The 20,865-nt window shown below is 38.4% G+C and overlaps 1 protein-coding gene across 3 annotated transcripts in view; it reads right to left on the reverse strand.

The window, feature by feature from the left end:
- vwa8 (von Willebrand factor A domain containing 8) overlaps window positions 1-20,865 on the reverse strand; it is a 140,286-nt gene that overhangs the window by 7,990 nt on the left and 111,431 nt on the right. Inside the window, exons 40-42 of one of the 3 annotated variants that reach the window (XM_079820977.1) lie at window positions 17,739-17,847; window positions 10,153-10,278; window positions 6,490-6,648 (exon numbers count right to left, since the gene is read on the reverse strand). In XM_079820977.1, the coding sequence (XP_079677103.1) occupies window positions 6,490-6,648; window positions 10,153-10,278; window positions 17,739-17,847 (394 nt within the window). Of the gene's footprint in view, window positions 1-6,489; window positions 6,649-7,893; window positions 8,112-10,152; window positions 10,279-17,738; window positions 17,848-20,865 lie in introns of those variants that run through there. The other 2 variants (XM_079820978.1, XM_079820979.1) reach the window with 2 other exon arrangements.

Below are 20,865 nucleotides of genomic sequence, written 5' to 3' on the forward strand. Positions count from 1 at the left end.
GCCCAAAACACACCCATGACTCATTAAGAGATTAGGGACAACCCTTTTGGACCATGCGCCCAGCGCTCTGACCATTTTTTCCGTCGTTAAATTAGCAAAAGTGGATTCGGACACGCCCTAAGTGCAACTGCACCATGCGCTCAGATCGTTAAAATAGGGCCCTAACTCTTCATAAAAAACACAATCATTGCTGGAATTTTAAAGATTATCAATGTTGGCTTTCCAAGTAAATGAACAATCAATGACCACTCCCAGATACTTGATCATTAATGAATACTGGACTGTAATCACCTAATCTTTTGGGTCCATTATAATTTCCTTAGTTTTTACAGCATTTACAATAAGATGATTTACATTTTCAATTTTGGACTGATACTCTGATATATCCTGGTCTTTTCCTAACAGTCTTTTCCTTCGTATTACATTGTCATCAGAGTAATTGATAATATTCGTATTTCTACTAGAGCAATCATTTTTTTTATAGAGTGAACAGAATGGGAGAACATACGCAACCTTGAGGGGCACCAATACTAATAGATTTGACATCAAAAAGTGTATAATTTAGCATATTGAGTATGATTGGTTAAGAAACCAATATGTGTAACCAATGTGTAACCTGTCCTGCAGAGCTGAGGCAGGTCAAAGATCACAGGTGGATGAGTTATCAGGTGCACTTTTATGTCATGCAGATTATGTAAGTGGCACAGAGGAACAGATATATGACAGGCCAGCTGGATGAGCAAACAGCTCGCTTGACAGCCAAGGTGGGGCCATAAAGTCTGACACCCCTCATACACACACACTTACCATCTCACATATCACTGTCACCTCACTCATCTTTGTCACCATCTATTACAGATTCTACACTCAAAATGAGATCTGACTAACGCTGGGAAATATAGCTAAAAAACAAAACAACATTTTTACTCAGCATGGATGCATTAAATTGATCAGAAGTGACAGTAATGTCATTTATAACGTTAATTTCTGTTTCAAATAAATGCTGTGCTTTTGAACTCTCTGTTCAGATTCCCGAAGGAATCCTGAAAAAAATGCATCGCAGTTTCCACAAAAATAACATTGACAATAATAAGAAACATTAATAACAATAAGAAATGTTTCTTGGGCAGTGTGAATGGAAATTTTTGACCATATAAGGTGTTTTTAATTGTATCAAACCATATAAGGTGTTTTTAAAAATATAATAGTTTTAAAAATAAGGGGAATTCTAGTTTAGTAAACACATTTTGGTTTGATAACCTTTAACACTTTTCTCAGAGAAGCTTGTGTGTGTTGTCTGTAGCCTTGTGTGTGTTGTCTGTAGCCTTGAACAAGTTTTCTGAAAGTTTTGCATTTTCACTCAAGGTGTGACATGATAACACCAACTAAGGAGTTTATTATAGTGTTTTTGAGTTATTGACTAAGAAGCCCTCACCCATTGAAATGAGAGTATAAAAGAATGAGTCAGGGGCTTCAGGTTTTGTCTTTGCCGACAGCAGACCTCTGTATGTCCGAATTGACTTTCTTGCCAAGAATAAAAGCTTTTAAAGACATTATGTTTGTTTTTTTCCAAACCAGCCTCATCATTGTTAAAGTAAATTTTTTTTCCACAACAGCAGCTAATCAGCATATTAGAATGATTTCTGAAGGATCATGTGACACTGAAGACTGGAGTAATGATGCTGAAAATACAGCTTTTCATCACAGGTATACAATTTAAAATTCATATGATTGAATATATTGTCATTTTAAATTGTAATAATACTGCCATTTTTACTGTATTTTGATCAAATAAATGCAGCCTTGGTGAATATAAGAGACTTTCAAAAACATAAAAAATGTAATCTTACCAAGCCCACACTTTTCAAAGGTAGTGTATCTTGATATGTCTAATGTATCTTTTCAACCAAACAAACATTGTAGCCAAATAAACTGAATATTTCCAATCAATATTTGATCAAGTAAATTGCCCAAAATGACCGCCCTCAACCACTGAATCAGCCAATGTGAGTCTGCAAGGTTGAAGTCACAGCAGCATGACACCTAGCATGTAATGTAATTATAATGCAATCATTTAATAATTACTTTAATATTTACATATATTGAAAAAAAAATTGCTTTTCATTGTGCAAAATTATCACAAATAATTATTGATGCTGTGGAATCCTTTTCTATTGACAAAGTCTCCTCATTTATAGTTGGAGCAATGATGCAAATATAAGTTCCCTCAATGGCTCCAACAACTCCAGGGAATGAACTGCCATACAGTAGTAGCCAAAAGTGATTTCCGTCATAGGAAAATTGACATATTCACCCTTTCTAAAAATTTGAATATAATTAGAAATGTGTTTTTAAGCATATTGTGTAGTTGAGTCAATTGTTTTAGTTAACAATAACACAATGAAACATGCCAAATCGTGCGGACATAATTTTTATCCAGGCTGTCATTCAAAGAAAGTATGAACACATGCAAAAACAAGAGAGGACCAATGAAATATTAACTGATTATGTTGTAGTAAATGCTGTAGCTGTAGTTTGCCTTTTTTGCCAAATAATTTTGTCAGATATACCTTCACTAAGTTAAGTGTTTTTGTTCTTCCCTCATATTTTAAAATATTTACAAATATATAAATATAAATATATTTCCTCATATTTAAGCAAACTTGTAGGGTCATTTAAAATAAAAACCCTCCGCACATCATTTTTGACCACTACTGTATGTTTAGTGTGGTCAATGACACAATAGTGGTATTTAAGACTATTTATCACTTTAATTTCTGCAGTCAGAGCATTGATTTGTAGACTGAGGGAAGTTATAAAATGTCTTACTAAGTCAGTTACAAAAATAATATCAACTCTCTGTCATCATTTAACTCCAATACATTATATTTTCGTTGGAAAGTGTGTGGTCTTCTCCTCTCTGCTGCCTTCTTTTTACTCTTAACTCTACACTTAACTCTTCAGCTCTCTTAAATAATTTAGTAGCTGAGACCTAGTCTTAACACTTAGGAACCTTTATGAATCAAACTTATTCTTAAGTCTAGGAATAAGAGTAAAATTACGTAATTCTTAGAATTGCGTAGACACACTTAAGACTAAAATGTTACACATACGGCCCCGGGACTCCTGGAACACTACATGTCCAACTAAATCACTGCACCGGATCCAGCTGTTTTACAAATCTTACATATTATCTATATTTATATCGTCCAGTATCAGATCTGACCTCACACATTTAAAGTGTTGATGCACATTAGAGCAGAACGGGATAATGTGAGCCATTGACACCCGCAGCTGCATATCTTCCGCTGCTTTCCTCCCCCAAACTCCCCAGGATGGAGATAACAGATCGTCTTTTGTGCAGGCACTACAAATCTACGAGCAGCTCCCAACAAGGGCCGTGATTCACTGCCTCCAGAGCATCTGCCAGCAGCTCAGATGAACAGAGACAGAGCGATGGACAGAGGAAAAAGAGCAACATTAAGTGAACGAGAGAGATTGAGAAGCACAGGCCTCCCAGAGAGCTGCTAACCACTAATCAACCTAAGCCAGCATGACTGTCTCTATGGCAACCGAGTATGTGGCAGCTTCTGGGGACACATCACATCATCCTTTTTGCCATGGCAACCTCCATAATAGTGTGTCAGCATGTGCGGTGGGGAGATCCCTATTACTCATCAAATCGGTTGAAGGTTTTCACTCACTGTTTCCATGGTGTGTTGCCTGGAGGTGGTTTATTGTAAACAGATTTAGCTATTTTTATTGGAGTTACAAAAGTGTTTGTGGTGAAAAGATTGAGATACATCAACGTGGACAGACTATATTTGAACTCTGTGGTCAACTTATACCAAGATGAGATGGCCATCAACATTATATTCACTGGGATTTCAAATTAAAGGCACTGTCCAAAAATCTAGTGGGCCACCTTGTTGTCTACATAGGCAGCATTCTGATTGACATGGAAACTTGTAAATGACTAAGCTATACTGGTGTTAGTTTAAACTGGTCTAGCCTAGTCCTTTTTTTTTTAAGGATACTGCAAAGTTAACAGCAACTCAAAATAAATCAAATTCATTAATAGTAGGGATGCAGCAATACTGATACCAGTACTCGGTACTCGTACTCATACTCATTATAATGCCTCGATACCAACAACCGATACCACGCGGTGTGCTCAGTACAGGGTTTGTGTCCAGACAAGGAAACACTGACAACAGAACAAACAGAGCACATTGGATATATCAGAGAAGGATGTCTATGAAGTAAATGTATTGAATTAACAGAATATTGAATAAATATATTTCTATAAACAAATATATAATATAGGTTGATATATAAAAGGTCATGGTAATATAAGAATATCATGTAAGTTTCAGAGCTGAAAACTTCCTTGTTAGTCAAAGTAAAGCTTTTATTGACACCAGGCCCAGCAAACGATCGATCTCAGAATGTGCCAAGCTGTGACGCCAGAGTGTGGTGAAACGCTGCCTTAACAGAAGACGATCACCTGATTCTGTAGCCCCGACCACCGACTTGTGTCTGACATGTTATAGATAAATAACATAGGCCTACGTGGAGCTAAACCGGATCAAACTTCCAAGCAACAAACATGCTGCATAAGCTTCATTCGGATTCCAATATTATGAAAGCATGGATGAACTTTACTTTTAATGAATATCCAGCTCACGTGGGGAAGACATTGCGCGTTTGTTCCTTCATTTCACCACAGATTTGTTTGTAAACAAGAGACTGGATTTGCAGTCAGGATGAGATTACATGAATGAATGAAGCAACACACTAATGTGAGTAAAACATTTTTTTTATATGTGACTATTGCATTGATACAGATCGTTTGATATCGATTGATTATGTGTACGTGTCTAACTAAACATAACTTAGCACGCTGTCACAGGCTGAAGAATCCTTTATTTGTGGTGTTGTTGGTTAATTCACCCTTCACTGCGAGTTTGATTGACAGGCGATCTGACCAATCACATCGCCGAATCTGTCGTTTTGTCCGACAAATCAGTCAGAAGAGTTATAGTAGATTAACGGCGGTGGACTTGAACTTGAAAAACCGTGTGTACTGACGTCTTTCTGTGGTTGAAACAACATTTCTTTTAGTGTTCATTCATGTTTATTTGATGCTTATCAATGAACTAGAAGGAAGAGATGATTGGTTCACAAGCAGCTTTAACTGAGGTGCTACAGCAATCACGACACATTAAAGAGGCCCAAAATGTTATTTATTGTTTAAATTTTGTAAAAAATTTGAAAGTTGAGACTTTCAAAGAGTGCTTTCAGTGTCCTCTGCTCCGCAATGTATTTTCTCTACGTGAGAACGTGTGTGTGGTGTGAGAGCGCCATGGCTTGTCGGACATAGCAAGAGTAACTAAAGGGGGCGGGTCTTTGCGAACGGTCAGTTGTGCTGCGATTCGTGATCAGACTGGGCCAGGGCTCGCAAAGCCCACTGACTCTGCAGTGAGGCTTGTGCGTGCATGCTTGTGTGCGTGTTAGTGATGCACGGTTCGCGGGTATATCCAACGATCGGGCGGGCCAAGTAATACAAAAAATAACATTCTAATTAATTGCGGGTGGATGAGAGATAGATCATTGTGTTTGTTTGATAAAGACATTTTGCGAGCCCTAGCTGTGGACGAATCATTCCGGTTGCCGTTTTCCCACACGCTTAAGGGGGAGCTTAAGCTCATTATAATATTAAAATCACTGCTATCCAATCATAGCAGTGGGCGTTTACTTCCAAGTCTCCAGTGCGAGCATTCCATGAGAGAGGCTCAAAACCAGGGTAGAAAATAGCCTATTTCTTTTTCGTTATGATGTTTTTGAATGTAAAAACCACGCAAACGTAATAAGTTAACCTCAGACAACAGCATAAAATAATAAAAAAGCCAGTTCATGACCCCTTAAAACAAAAATATTTCTGCGACCTTGAGCGAAGCACGCGCCAAGAAAGCTGCCTCTCAGACAATGCGTGAATAGCCTATTAAATCGAGTTCTATTTCATGTCTTCTTGCGCTTGAATGGATAATTTCAATCAAAATTATGTCAAAATGCCCGTATAGGCAAGTATCCATGTAAAACATAGTCGATTATGTCTTGAGTGAACGTAAACAGTTTAAAAGAAAAGACGTGTGTTACAGTATGTGACAGCAGCCTAATAAACATACTGCTGACTTTGTCCTCAATGTTAATCTAACGACAAAAGACATGATTAATAATGATTGACCTCAAACTTTTGAACAGTAGTTTAATTTTATAATCAAGTGCTTTGTCAGCCATCTTGGATGTTTTTTTCTTTTCCAAGCTGGAAAAATGCATTATGGAATTGCCTTCTCCATGTGAGGGTACTGAATTTGGTCAAAAGAAGGAAACTTATGCTGCCTACTTTGGAACAGTGTTAAAATGCTGCCTACACAGACAGCTCGCTATGTTTTGGAACAGAGCCGATGGCCGACTGTCAAATCTCACCTTAAACTTGTTCTCGTAGCTCTCCAGAGCCTCCATCACCATACACACGGCCTCCATGGAGCGCTCCAGACGGCCGTCGACGCCATTAAAGCGATACATGCTGCCAGAGACGTCAGCTAGCAGACGTAAACGTTTCGGCTTCTGCTGAGGAGACCCCAACTGCAGCCAGACCAAAGGAAAAACACATAAGTCATCCACACATCCAGTCTCAAATGACCATACAGATATTTAATTAGGAAAATCATTTAATACAGTTACTGTGTGGTTCCTTTAATTGCAGCGTTCTGTTTGCCCAGACCCCTCTTCTGAAAGGCTTCATGGACAATGAGGTTTTTAATGGATTATACAGGAGCCACATAATATATTAAGGCACCACTCTAAGCACTCAGTAACGTTATTACAATAAATTCAGAATGATTTTAAATATGCGCTTATGGGAAACAGTGTGACCTTCTTGCTGTGAGTGTCTCCTAAATTGGAATTCAACGATACCAGTTGAAGAAACAATATGAATAGAAGGAAGAAAAATGTTAGTCAAACATCAGGAAATCTAAATCTAAAATGCAGTTATAGTTTACCTAAAGACAAAATAAAATTCAGACATGATTTATTGACTTTGTGGCCTTTTAAACCTGTATGCCGTAATTTTTTTTCTGTGGAATGCAAAATGAGAAATTTTAAAGAATGTGCCCACTCCTCTTTTCATAGTGACCAACATAGGGACAAAAAACAAGTGTTGTTTCATCTCATATTTCATAATGTGTTATGTTTTCTTTATGTATTGTGAATTATGTTCTTCTATGTTCTGAATTTTTGAGGAGGAATTTTGTCTCTCTTGCTTCCTCGGACAAAACTCACGTCTTATAGTCATGACGAGACAAAAGTAGCGACAGATCTGTTCTTCCATATTAAGATGAACATCCAAGGTGAAACTTTATAGTATAAACTGAACTTGCATTTGAAAGTGACACTGACATGTTTAAAGGCCCGTTCACACACTAAGAATGATAACTCAAACGATAACTACAGTCTTGCTCAAAAGTTTCCCCACCTCTTGCAGAATTTGAAAATGTGAATAATTTTAACAAAATAAGAGGGATCATACAAAATGCATGTTGTTTTTTTATTTAGTGCTGTCCTGAATAAGATATTCTACATAAAACATGTTTACATATAATCCACAAGACAAAAAAATAGCTGAATTTATAAAAATGACCTATAAATGAATACTGTGCCGTTACCTGGATGATCCACGGCTGTTTTTTTGTTTTGTGAAATTAAAAAAGGTTCAAACATTCACTGCTGCTCCAGAAGGAAACACGATGCTTAAAGAGATGGGGGTGAAAACTTTTGAACAGTATGAAGATGTCCACATTTTTATTTTGTTTAAAAATCCTTTTTTTTCATTTAGTACTGACCTTCGAAAGCAACAGAGGATACTTACATGCTTCCCGGAAGACAAATGAAGTACAATTTATCTTGATCTTCAAATTTGTTCTGTTTATTATAAGCATGTGCTGCAGTTGTATCATCAGCTGCTTTAAATCCTCAAGCTCTTTAAAGCAGGATGGATTCTGATTGGCTGCCAATGTTTTTATCATTCATCAGCTGGAAAAAAATTTCTGAAAGTGATTCCAATGATATTGTTTTTCTGAGCCGTTATCGTTATAGTTGTGGTGTGAACTCTGCGATTCTTTATATTTAGAATGATTTTTAGAACTATATTTTTATCGTCCTTTGTGTGAATGGGCCTTAATACTGTAAAGGCCTGTTCACACCGGGACGATATTCACACGTGTTTATCGCCTACGTTTAACGCCTTGTGACTAAACAAAGGGCGCCAATGTGAGTGTGCACACCGATGCGCAAAACGGCAGGCGTAAAAGCGTCATTTTTTAAAGGTCCTGTTCTTCGTGATCCCATTTTTCAAACTTTAGTTAGTGTGTAATGTTGCTGTTAGAGCATAAATAATACCTGTAAAATTATAAAGCTCAAAGTTCAATGCCAAGCGAGATATTTTATTTAACAGAAGTTCCCTTTCAAAGCCTACAGCGAACGACCGGTTTGGACTACATCCTGGTACTTCCTGCTTTAATTACGTCAGTAGAACAGTTTGTTGACTAACCTCCGCCCACAAGAATACGCGAAAAAGGGGGCGTGGTCTTGTTGCTCCCTCGTGGAGAAAAGGAAGTGTTGCATTCGGATCGGTTCGGTTGCGTTTGTCGCCATGTCGTCCAGACGCTGTTATTTTCATCCCGGAGTCAAATCACCTTTGTTTGGCCTTCAGGGGCTGTAGTTTGAGCGCGTTCATCTCCCCGTTATGGTAAGAGGCGTGACATTCCCGGGCAATGTGCGCTAAACTGCTGTCGAATCACAACACGGGAACCGCTGGCACAATCAGAACTCGTTACGTGTTTCTGAAGGAGGGACTTCATACAACGAGGAAATTCTCAGGCCGTTTTGAGGACAGTGAAAACAGCGGTATACAGATTTACAGATTTTTACACATGAAACATGAACACATGTTATATTGCACACTGTAAACACAATCAAAGCTTCAAAAAAGCACGAAAAACGGGACCTTTAAAAAAAAACAGCTAGGGTTCGTTTTTTTATTTTGACGCGACGCGTTAAAAACTGGCCGACCAATGAGATCGGCGCTTTTGTTCACGTGCCTGGAGCTGCTGAAGTGAGATTAAAACACGATTGGGGCACTCAAGCACAAAACGCTCTTGCCGAGCACACATTGATACGACAAAGAAGTAGTAAGTAGACAAAGAAGAAGATGAGCTGCTAATGCTGCTTGCCAGTTAGTAAAAAGTGTGTGAATGGTTTTGGCCATAGACATAATATGTCTATGGTTTTGGCAAGCACGTAAATACTGTCTCTCTTCTTCTTCTGTGTGACAAGCGAGTGTCAGAAGCGTAAGTGCCACTGCACCACCTTGTGTACCGTGAGCGCCATCTACTGAATTTGCACGTTCACTCTGCGCATCGCCAGTGAAAATCGCTTGGGTGTGAACACTCAAGACGCGCCGAAAAACGCTGGCGATAAGCGTGTGCGATTTTCGTCCCGATGTGTACAGGCCTTAAAGCTGCTTGCTGTAAAGCAATATATTGTATAAAGTGACATGACTTGACAATAGCCAAATTGCAGAGCTTGTGCAAACATATCCACATCGCTATGATCAGGGTTTCTTAACTGCTGTCATTTTTGTTGCGTGTTTATTTTGTTATTGAGAGGAAAGCATGCAGCAGATATTTACATATTCATCTAAACGCTGATCTTATCAGTGTGAACGGTGTCTGGATGTTCGCTAACAGTATACCGTATACAGTAAACTTCTTTTTACTTCTAAGTGAAGAACGAAAAAGAACTTCACTGTGAGTATATCAGAGACTTTTCAAGGTCAATAAAAAAAAGCATGGATGAATTGTTCACAATAAGATCAATAACATGCATTTAGAAAACAGATAGGGTGAATTTACATATCATGCTGACCTTAAGATTTATGTTAGAAACAGACCAAAATATGTAAAGTAGTTATATGCTTGAAAAAATTGTTAATTTGTATACATATGTGTTTGTTTGAGCAGTTAAACCCTGTAGGCTTTGTCACTATTGTTTAGTGATGAATACTGAGTGATCAATGTGAGCGCTCACCTCTGGCTCCAGCTCTCCTCTGCGTTTATAAATGGCCTTCTCTCCTGTTAGGCCATCAATGATCTTAGCATCATCCAGCTCGCCCAGAGCCTGATTCATCAGCCACTGCCTCTCCTTCCCTTTAGCCTGAAACACAAACACCATTTACATCTGTCAAAAAAATCAATTCAAATAGTTTTCTGGTTATAAGCATTCATCTAACACAATTTCTAGATCTAAACTTTATATGAACCAAAAAAAAATTACGCTGACTAATAAAAGTTTTGTAATAAAAGTTTGTGCTGTGAAGTATAAAAAAGAGAGACAAAAATAAGTAATGTGCAAATTAGTTGAATTTTTAATACTCAAATGTGAGCTAGCATGCATACTGTATCTCAGTCGTGACCATGACCCCCAGCGGGTCCTTGACCTCCTCTGCTTCAAACATCAACAAACACTCATAGAAGCACTTCCACATGTGTCTCTCTTTATATGAGCGAGCATGTCAGATCTCCATGAAGAACAATGACCCAACCCAACACATCACTACTCATCCCTCGAAAAACACACACGTGAACACAAGCACGTACAATAATGAAAGCATCACATACACTCTTGCAAAAGTTTCAGACAGAAGTGTGAAGTCACACTGTAAGAGTCATGAGCTGAAGAAACAGCAGAAAGGATGATGACACTCCAGCCCGTTTGGAAATAATTTTCCTTTTGTTATGACGAAAAAAAAAAAAAAAAAAAAAAAAAAAAAAAAAAAAAAATATATATATATATATATATATATATATATATATATATATATATATATATATATATATATATATATATATATATATATATATATATATATATATATATATATATATATATATATATATATATATATAAAAGTGCATTTAGGCATCACATCATGAAAAATGGATATTCATTTTGACACATGCTAAAGATTACATTTAACAGTGTTAATAAATTATTAGCTTCGGGTGAGTGCTAGACAACATTATTGTATATCTAAATGTAAAAATAGCGGGATTTTGCATGAAAATTAAGTTCTCAATACCGGCCGATATGGTACTGATATACTCTAGTTTTAAACTTAACTAAAACACATTTTTTCGAAAAAAAACAACAACAAAAAAACCTAGGTATATGCAATATAGAATATGTTTGCATATATACACTATATACACCCACAAAGTTGGGAGCATGAAATTGTCCAAAATGTCTTGGTATACTGAAGCATTAAGAGTTCCTTTCACTGGAACTAAAGGCCCATTTATACTTCTGCGTCGAGTGTACGCCGTAGTGTACGCCGTAGGCTACGCGCGTAGCCGACGCCGTCGTGAGCATTTATACTTCTGCGCTGTTGTCTGCGTCAATGTGCAATTCCACATGCAGACGCTAGTTGGCAGTGTCCTCGGGCATGTTGGTGTAATCAAGACAACAGCCGAAGAAGAAGCAGCTTGATGTGTAGAATCTGTACATTCATGTCGGAATATCAGCAGCAGTAAGAGAGCGGCTTTTCGTGCAGCTTGAGTTGTTGTATCTAATACAAATTTAGCATCTCTAGTTGATTAGTAAAGTTAAATAAGGCGATCTGGCGCTGGAATGCATTTGTGAAACTATGCGGAGCTCGTGGCCGCTGTTTTCAGCAGCGGTGGCTCAGCAAGCGATTGTTGTTGCGGAGACTTCATTCACGAAATATACCCTAATGTGTCCCTGTTCTTGATATACAATTACTGATTAACATCTTTGGTTTTAATGAGAAAATAAATAAACTATATTCAGCGGATCTATGTATTTATTTACTACCATAAAGAATCGCTGGACTGCAAAATAGTGTGTTATAGCAGACGTAAGGAACTATCATCCAATTTCTGGACACACACACACACACACACTCCTATCGCAGATTTTTTATTTATTTATTGACCTGAGGGAAGGGTTCTGGCAGACCAATCACAGCGCTTGCGGTCCGCGTAGAATTGACGCGTTGTTACATTTTTGGAGAGGTGCGCGTCAGGCTACGGCGTAGGGTACGGCGTATCCAACGCGTCTATGCGTAGGGTACGCCGTACCCTCTACGTGCACTCAACGCAGAAGTATAAATTGGCCTTAAGGGGCCAAGCCAACCCCAGAAAAACAACCCCACACCACAATCCCCCCTCCACCAAACTTTGCACTTGACACAATGCAGTCAGGCAAATACCGTTCCCCTGGCAACCGCCAAACCCAGACTCGTCCGTCAGATCGGCAGACAGAGAAGCGTGATTCGTCACTCCAGAGAACACATCTCCACTGCTCTAGAGTCCAGTGGCGGCGTGCTTTACAGCTACTCAGCCACGGAAACCCATTCCATGAAGCTCTCTAAGCACTGTTCTTGAACTAATCTGAAGGCCACACGAAGTTTGGAGGTCTGTAGCTATTGACTCTGCAGAAACTTTTGCTTCAGCACACTGTGCGCCTCAGCATGCACTGACCCCGCTCTGTGACTTTACGTGGACTACCACTTCGTGGCTGAGTTACTGTTGTCCCCAATTGCTTTCACTTTATTATAATAACAGTTGTCTGTAGAATATTTAGTAGTGAGGAAATTTCACGAATGTACTTATTGCACAGGTGGCAACCTGTCACGGTACCACGCTTGAATTCACTGAGCTCCTGAGAGCGACCCATTCTTTCACAAATGTTTGTAGAAGCAGTCTGCATGCTTAGGTACTTGATTTTATACACCTGTGGCCATGGAAGTGATTGGAACAGCTGAATTAAATGATTTGGAGGGGTGTCACAATACTTTCGGCAATATAGTGTTTATGTTTACCTTTGCAAACACTATTAACAAATGTCCTCAAGCTACTATAAGAGGCTCATAGAGCATGTGGTCAGAGTCCTGAGAATAAATATGTGTATATACCACAAACTACAGGGCAACCTGCTGTGAACACTTATCTGTCAGGTAGGTGTGTGAATGTGCACATGTTCAACATGTTTGGGAGAGTCAGTTGTGGAAAACCATATGAGCAGTGATTACAGAGTAAAAGCAAGGGTCCAAATGTGCTGTTTTGCTCTCTTTTTACAGCTCTTATTTACTACATTCCTTTGAAAACAGATGAGTTGTTGTTTGTGTTTTTCCATGCTTCTTACCGACTTCAATCATAAAACTGAATGAACCAGGACAAGCGTTCACCGTTCACCAAGTTCAGACAAAGTTGACTTGTTTCTCATGATCTTAAAAGAGAAATGTAAAGTAAAAATGTACCTGCAAATGTATTTATTTAATTTAGTTTAGCAGTCAATATGTGTCCAGCAAACATGTGACCCTCAATAGTGTTGAAAAAAAATCCCCCTAAAATGTGCCTGCATATGATTTGTTCAAAAATCGACATTTTTATTTGATTATTTAGTTTAATTTTAATTTTGATTAATTTTAATTGAAGTGGCTTGAATCAATTTCCCCCAATGTACAGTACCTGCATATGTTTTTTATTTTATTTTATTTGGCAAAAATATATATATATTTCCAGAGTAGGAAAAAGCTGTCAATAAGTATCCAGCATACAAGTGAGCCTCAATAGTATTTACAAAAAAAAAAAAAAAACATACTAAGATGCACCTCACAAAATTGGTTGAAGACTTAATAATTATTAATATTATTATTATTTTCAACATCTTGGAATAACAGTAAAGAATGATTAGATGTTTCCAAACTTCTGACTGTTAGTGTATGTGTCGCCATCTTTACAGGAGCAAATGAATAGGCAGTGGTCAAATTACTTTCTGGAAAAATCCCAAGCAGAGAACAGAGGCGCAGGGTGACGTGGAGGTTAACTTCTTCTCAGGACAGGACTAGTACAGAATGATGCCAGTGTGCTCATCTGGACCACACACAAGCCACTATGGCTGCCAGCTCTCTTTACAACGCTATTGCAGGTGAAAGTAGATAGCGCTGATTTAGAAGACTGGACTGTGAAAGACAGACAGAGATAATCCTTGTCACCATGTTTTCACATAAACACATCTGTCTTTGAGCAGAGCTCCTTGGACGGGCTGCCAAAGAGGAACCTGATCCTCCCTGAGGCTGGAGCCGGCCCTCCGTTCACACAGCACAGGGAATCCCCATGAGCGGATACAGATCTCAGATCAGACCGAGCTGCCGCTGTTCATTTAGTTGAACGTAGACAGGGAAACTAGCTGGTCTTCAATCAGCATTTTCTGAGAAACTCCACTCGAGTTCTAGCACTCCGTCCACCCACACCCAAACAAAAAAGATCAGACGCGCTGCCGGACATCCTTCCATACAGAATGACGACCGCCTGGGTCCATATCGACAGACCAATCAGAAGGGCAGGACGCCTAATAATAATAACAACGCATGTACTTTTGGTCTTTAGGACAGGATGGCCCTCTCGTGAGTTGGCTGAGATGCTAAAGGAAAATGTGGTTATGTGCGTGTCCATGTGTGCACGTGCACACTAGAGCTTGCACGAATACTCACTGCAAGTAACTGGCTTGTCATCCACAAAAATAAACTTTATGTAAATGAATCTACTCTTTTTGTACAGACTTTACTGTTTTTGTAAAGTTCAGGCTCAATGCATCGATGTTTATGTTGTGGATATTTAAGCAAAAAGTTTGCTTCGCTTCATACATTCAGTTTAACAGCATTAGGCTAAAGAGGATACATTGTATAATTGAGCTGCTTACATATATTTTAGATGCTTAAATTTAGTTTTTTCTCCCAGCGGTGCCTGCCGACTGTACCCCTCACTGAATCGCCTGAAGCGATTTAAAATCAGTAAAACAAACAGAAAGTGTTGAAAGTAAGTAAGACAAAATATTCCTATGTGAACATGTGCTAAATGTTTTGACAATTTTGTTGCTTTTTGTTGCAGTTGTCATGTTCCAAACGCTAAAAAAACGTGTCTAGAGATACAGAAGGTCACACTCGTTCTCCTGAACCGTTGCTCTCACTGATGTCCCGGAAGGTGCGTAATAGTTATGCTATGCTTTGACTATCCACATCCTTGAATGAGCACATACTGTATTAATATCTATGGTTGACCCACTTCAGAGGCGGACAAAATTTGAATTTAAAATGGACTGAGTAAAGCTCTCTATGAACTTGACATGCTATTGAAATGAATGGGATCGTGTCGCTGGTAGTCGGGGCTTCAGACGCCGAGCAGGTACTGAATCAACATATGACTCATTAACTGAACTGAAAAGTTCCATTTAATCACATCATTACATTACTTTGCAATGTAATGATGTGATTAAATGGAATGATTTTAAATAAGTAAATTGATCAAAAGTGATAGTAAAGACCATTAAAAAGTACAAGATTTCTATTTCAAATAAATGCTGTTCTTTTGAAAATATATTCAAACAGAAGAAACTTTTGTTTTAAATTCTAATAATATTTCACAATATTACTGTTTTTACTGTATTTTTGATAACACTTTACAACAAGGTTCATTAGTTAACTGCATTAGTTAACATGAACTAATAATGAACTGCACTTATAAAGCATTTATTTATCTTTGTTAATGTTAATTTCAACATTTACTAATGCTTTATTAAAATCTTGTTAACATTAGTTAATGCACTGTGAACAAACATGAACAAACCATAAACAGCTGGATTTTTATGAACTAACGTTAACAAAGATTAACTAATGCTGAACATGGGTGTTGTTCATGGTTAGTTCATGTTAACTAATGCATTAACTAATGTTGACTGATACAACCCTATTGTAAAGTGTTACCGTATTTTTTTATCAAACAAAAGTAGCCTTAGAGCTATTAAAACATTTTACTTACCTCAAAACTTTGAGTAGTCAGGTAAGCCATATGGTAATGCAATTACATTGATAAATAGTTAAAGGAACACAGTACATTTTTTGATTTTAACTTATTCACCGTCTCCCCCAGAGTTAGATCAATCCGTATGGGTTCAGTGGCGCAATGATATTACGCAGCGCCTGAAAAGAGTACCCAGCACGCTCTCTGTGCAAGCAGGTTGTCACGTTGGTTATGTTGACGGAAGTCAGCCTATTTTCAGGCGCTGCGTAATATCATTGCGCCGCTGCACCCATGGATGAGACTCAAAGTTCCTTGATTAATTCGCAGGAATGAGAGTATAGTTCCTAGCCATAACGGTCTAGAAAATCGCAACTTTTCATTTTCTGTCAGTCTTAGTACACGATGTAACTATACACATCGCAACATGTAAATAGGAAAATGTTGGCGTTATTTTGTCACTTATTGAGCAGTAGGCTAGCTGGAGCCGGTGAATAAACCAATCCGAGCGTCATCCAACATTCCCTTTAAAAGCAGGTGCGCAAGTTCCATTATGGATTGCTATTATTATGGCGTATTTACCAGGCGCACGCCAGGAGCGGTTCACAGCCGAGGAGACTGATGTTCTTGTAAGAGCAGTGAAAGACAGAGAAGTGAAGTTGTAATGTTGTACATTATGGTAAAGGTGATTTCACAGTCTTTTTTTTTTCAGTCTTTCAGTTTTTTCAGTTTTTCAGTCGATTTTTTTTCCTGGTTCTTGACGGACAAACCAATTTGTCAGATGTCCTTATATACATATATGTCTTGCCACTATTGGGCAAACAGGTCTATTCCTTAATTATTACAATTAGCCTGAATCATTTGTAAGCTAGATTTATGCCTATTTTTTCACATCTTCGTGGCACACCACAATGATTTCCGTCATCTCGTGTTAATATTTTTTTAGTGTAACAATTTATGATTTGCAAAAATAACTGTTGCATCTGTGTAGATTACATGAGCAAAGTGTATGCTCGTTTTGCACGCTATACATTATGGTCAAGCATGCGCCCTTAAAATAGCATAATGAACAACGCGCAACGCGCCACTGACTTTAGACTAGGTTTTTTCTGGTCAGTGGCGCAATTGTTTAATGGAACAGCAAAATAGCACCAGGGATTGTTTGCGCCGGAACACGCCTCCTTTTTTGCGCTGAACCGCCCAGGGAGCGCAAGTTCATTCACTAGTTTAGCGACGTGCTTCTGTGGAGGGAAAAGCGCGCTTTGCGCGGGTGCAAAATAGGAATGACACATGCGTCGGTGTACAAAGTAAATTGCGCTGGGTGCAAGATAGGGCCCTCTAAGTGAGTCCTAACATGAACAAGTTTGGTCTCTAGTCACTGCAGCCCATGCACAGGGCAGAAACCAGTAGAATGTCTTCAGCCCACTCAACGCCCTGGACAAACCTGGGGCCAGATTTACTAAACAGGGCAAAATAAACAACACAGATGCAGCCGGATCATGTCCATAATGACCAACGCAATCTACCAAAAGCAACGCAAATTAGCGTCTGGTTTAAGACATGCTTTTTTGGGCGTTAAATAATGGCGCAAATACCAGTAAACTGACTAGAGCAAACCTCAGTAAATCACGCTGCATGACTAAAAAAAAGCCACACAAATAACTGTCCACGCCTTTTCAGCACTAATTTCTCTTTAGTAAATCCTGACAGTAGTTGTTTAATGTCAAAAGAGGGTTTGTGCTGGCGCAAGTTGTTAGTAAATCTGGCCCCTGTAGTGGGACTACTAGAGGTGTTTACCTGCAGACTGTCCAGAATGATGCGGAGCGACTGGACCTGTCGTCGGACCGCTCCTGAGAAACGGTCGTAAGTGGTGGCATCAAACTCACTCATGTCAATTTCCTTGAGCCTGTAAAAAAACCCACAACACTTTAAACACACAAACACAATCTGCAGTGTTTACATTTACTAAAGTATGTGTACAGAGTAAAGCACCATCTTTATTACAGCTCATGTGTGATTTGAACAAAACTCTAACCATATTTATTAAACTTCAGTGTGTAACTTGTCCCAAGCTGTTTGTGCTACAGACATGAATAATTCTTCAAAACTGTGTAAGCAACCACTCATCAATCCCCCTAGAAACTTCACATATATGTAACCTGCTAGCATCTTGTACAGATACGAACTACTAACATTTTCTTTAGAAAAAGAACACATTTATCTTCATTGACATTCTTGCCCTGAGAAGTCTAAACCTGTAAACAATGTTTAGTACGTCTTAAAAGAGTGTTCTGGGGCAGAAGGATTTTAGAGAACATTGATCTGTTTAGTCACACATTAAGTACAGCTGTCAAGATAGAGAATAGTGCACACTTAAGAGTAGGAGGTGTAGGATAAACATTTCTCTTGGGGCAAGTCCCTACAGCTCCAGGACCAGCACCCACACACATGCAACACCCAGGTGCTCAAAGCCCAGTCAGCCTCATCAGTGTGTGTGTGTAAGAGGGATGGAGGCTGGAACACTGCCAGGTCACTAGTCACCCACGGAGATGTCTGTGAATGTCACGAAAACATGTCCAGCTCACATTCCCCCCCACCCCCCAAAAAAAAGAAAGAAAAAAAGAAATAATATTATGAATAAAGAAACCGATGCTTGTATCAGTGGTCAAACTTTTTCAACCTGAAAGCTTCCAAATGTCCATCACAAAATTTGAAGGATTAGCCCATTTAGGCTAAGGTAATACCAATATTAATGATAAAACTGCTTGTTACTGAGGAAAAATAAAAGGAAATATTATTAAATGATGTGTTTCTTGCAATTTATGATTTTTATACATTAATAATAAATAATTAACATAAACTACTAAATAAACTACTTTTAAGTTATCCTGTGGCCCTCATTGGAAGTTTTCCGAGTTCCCTTAGTTGGCCCTGTCCCTCTGGTGGAAAAACAACCGGCTTGTATTATAAGGAGCATTACGATTTTTGGCATTCTGACATTGTTAGGACAATAACGCATGTTTCCTTCCGGAATTCTCATTACAATAATGCAAAAAGCAATAGAGTGCCTCAGTCGTTACATTTCTTTGTAGACCAACCCAGAAGTTAGCATCACCCTGGTTCCCTTGACAAATATTCAATTGGATTTTTCCATTTACTTATTATTGCAAGGTCTGTGACTGTCAGAGTCTGTTTTTCACATTTTGTATCGTTTTAACTTTCCTGTTCTGTTTTAGTGTTTGCTGTAGTGGTTCAGTTCTCCTCCATTCCCTGCCTGTTTGTTTCTATGGTTTCTAATAGATTTGAGTATTCTGTTCAGGTGTGTCTCGTTAATTAACTCATCAGTCCTTTGTAAATCCTCAGTTTCTGTCTGTTCCTTGTCTTGCATTGTTGTTGTCTTACATCAATGTGTATGTGGTTGTGTTGTTGTGTTTATCATTAGATTTGTCAGTATTGAGTATCTCCTTCATCATGCGCTTCATTACAGCCACCAACTGTGAAAGAGACTCATCGTGATAATCTTCACAAATGAACACAACTTCATGAATTTTGAAGCATAAATACAATCGGCAGAAGTCAAAAGCCAAACGTAGGCTATAAACGAACTACAACGCGGTCCCATGACTGCAACGTCACCATCACAAAGCTTCTTTCAGTCTTTTTTGAATGTTTGAGTTATAGTTTGCAAGAGCATGATTATAAACACAACAAGGCTGTGAATGCGTAGATGAGTTTACCTGTTCGGATGACGTTTAATGTGCTCGACAACTTCTGTAGTCCCATTTAGCCACTAAAAAAATCACAAGAGGGTTTTACCGATGTATTTTATATTGTAGAATAAAAGTGAAAATATCTTGAGCTTTTGGTCATCCCAGACCTTATTTCAGGCATTTATCCAAAAACCCATTGAAAAAAAAACGCATTGACTTTGATTTTGGCTTTAACAAATATGTCATCCATGCACCACTCTATACAACTAATACTATTATGATATATAAATACAATTTTAATAATATTACATTTCATTTGTATAATTTTATAATAATTTTATATATAATTTTGCTTTGTTAATGACCATTTGCAATAAAACAATTATAATTAGGAGTTGTACTTAATTGTTATAAAAACGCAAAAACATACTATTTTTTCTTTTCTTTTTTTTTTACTAAAATGTGTGATATCTGTGCCACTAGAGTGACTAAACAGAACTGCAAATTTAAAATAATTTTTCAAATAGGTTTCTTGAACAATCCCCCTGTCAGGCAAAACTGATGCCATTGGTATATAAACAGCAATATAACCTATAGAAGAACTTACATATAGTATATATCTTTTTTCTTTCTTTTCACTCAATTTTTTTGGTGAAATACGACCTGGACCATGTTCTTGACAGGATTTGTGAGATTACCCCAGTGGCTTGATGGACAGGCCTCTGCAGGGGTGTGTTCTGCTGCACAGGTGGGGTGAAGCCAATAATCCCCAAACAGATTCTAGAGTTAATCCTACTCTTCTGCTCAGGTCCAGGACGGGCCTGCATGAATGTGTGTGTATGTGCGTGTGAGAGGTGTTTGATGTCATGAGGGGGAAACAGAGTGTGAAGTGTGTCTAGACCGTAGCAGCCCACAGACCTCAGGTGCGCTCACAACACAATCAGACGTGAGATCAAACCACACAGTGTGCTCTCAAAATACTGTGACACCGTCATTCTTTTCAAACGAAATGATCCCTCACCTCTCCATCACCACCTGGACCAAAAATATCTGGAAACGCTACAGAAGTGCTGCTAAATTGTTCCTGTGCTACAAAAGATAAATGTAACATGTAAGGAGTGCTCTCTTCTTGCTCATGGTATTATCGTTCTCCTTCTTCCTGCTTTGCTTCTCTCTGTCTCACACACACACACACACACACATACACACGCTGT

This window comes from Gobio gobio, assembly GCF_949357685.1.
Source record: "Gobio gobio genome assembly, chromosome: 7".
In the NCBI taxonomy this organism is placed as follows: Eukaryota; Metazoa; Chordata; class Actinopteri; order Cypriniformes; family Gobionidae; genus Gobio; species Gobio gobio.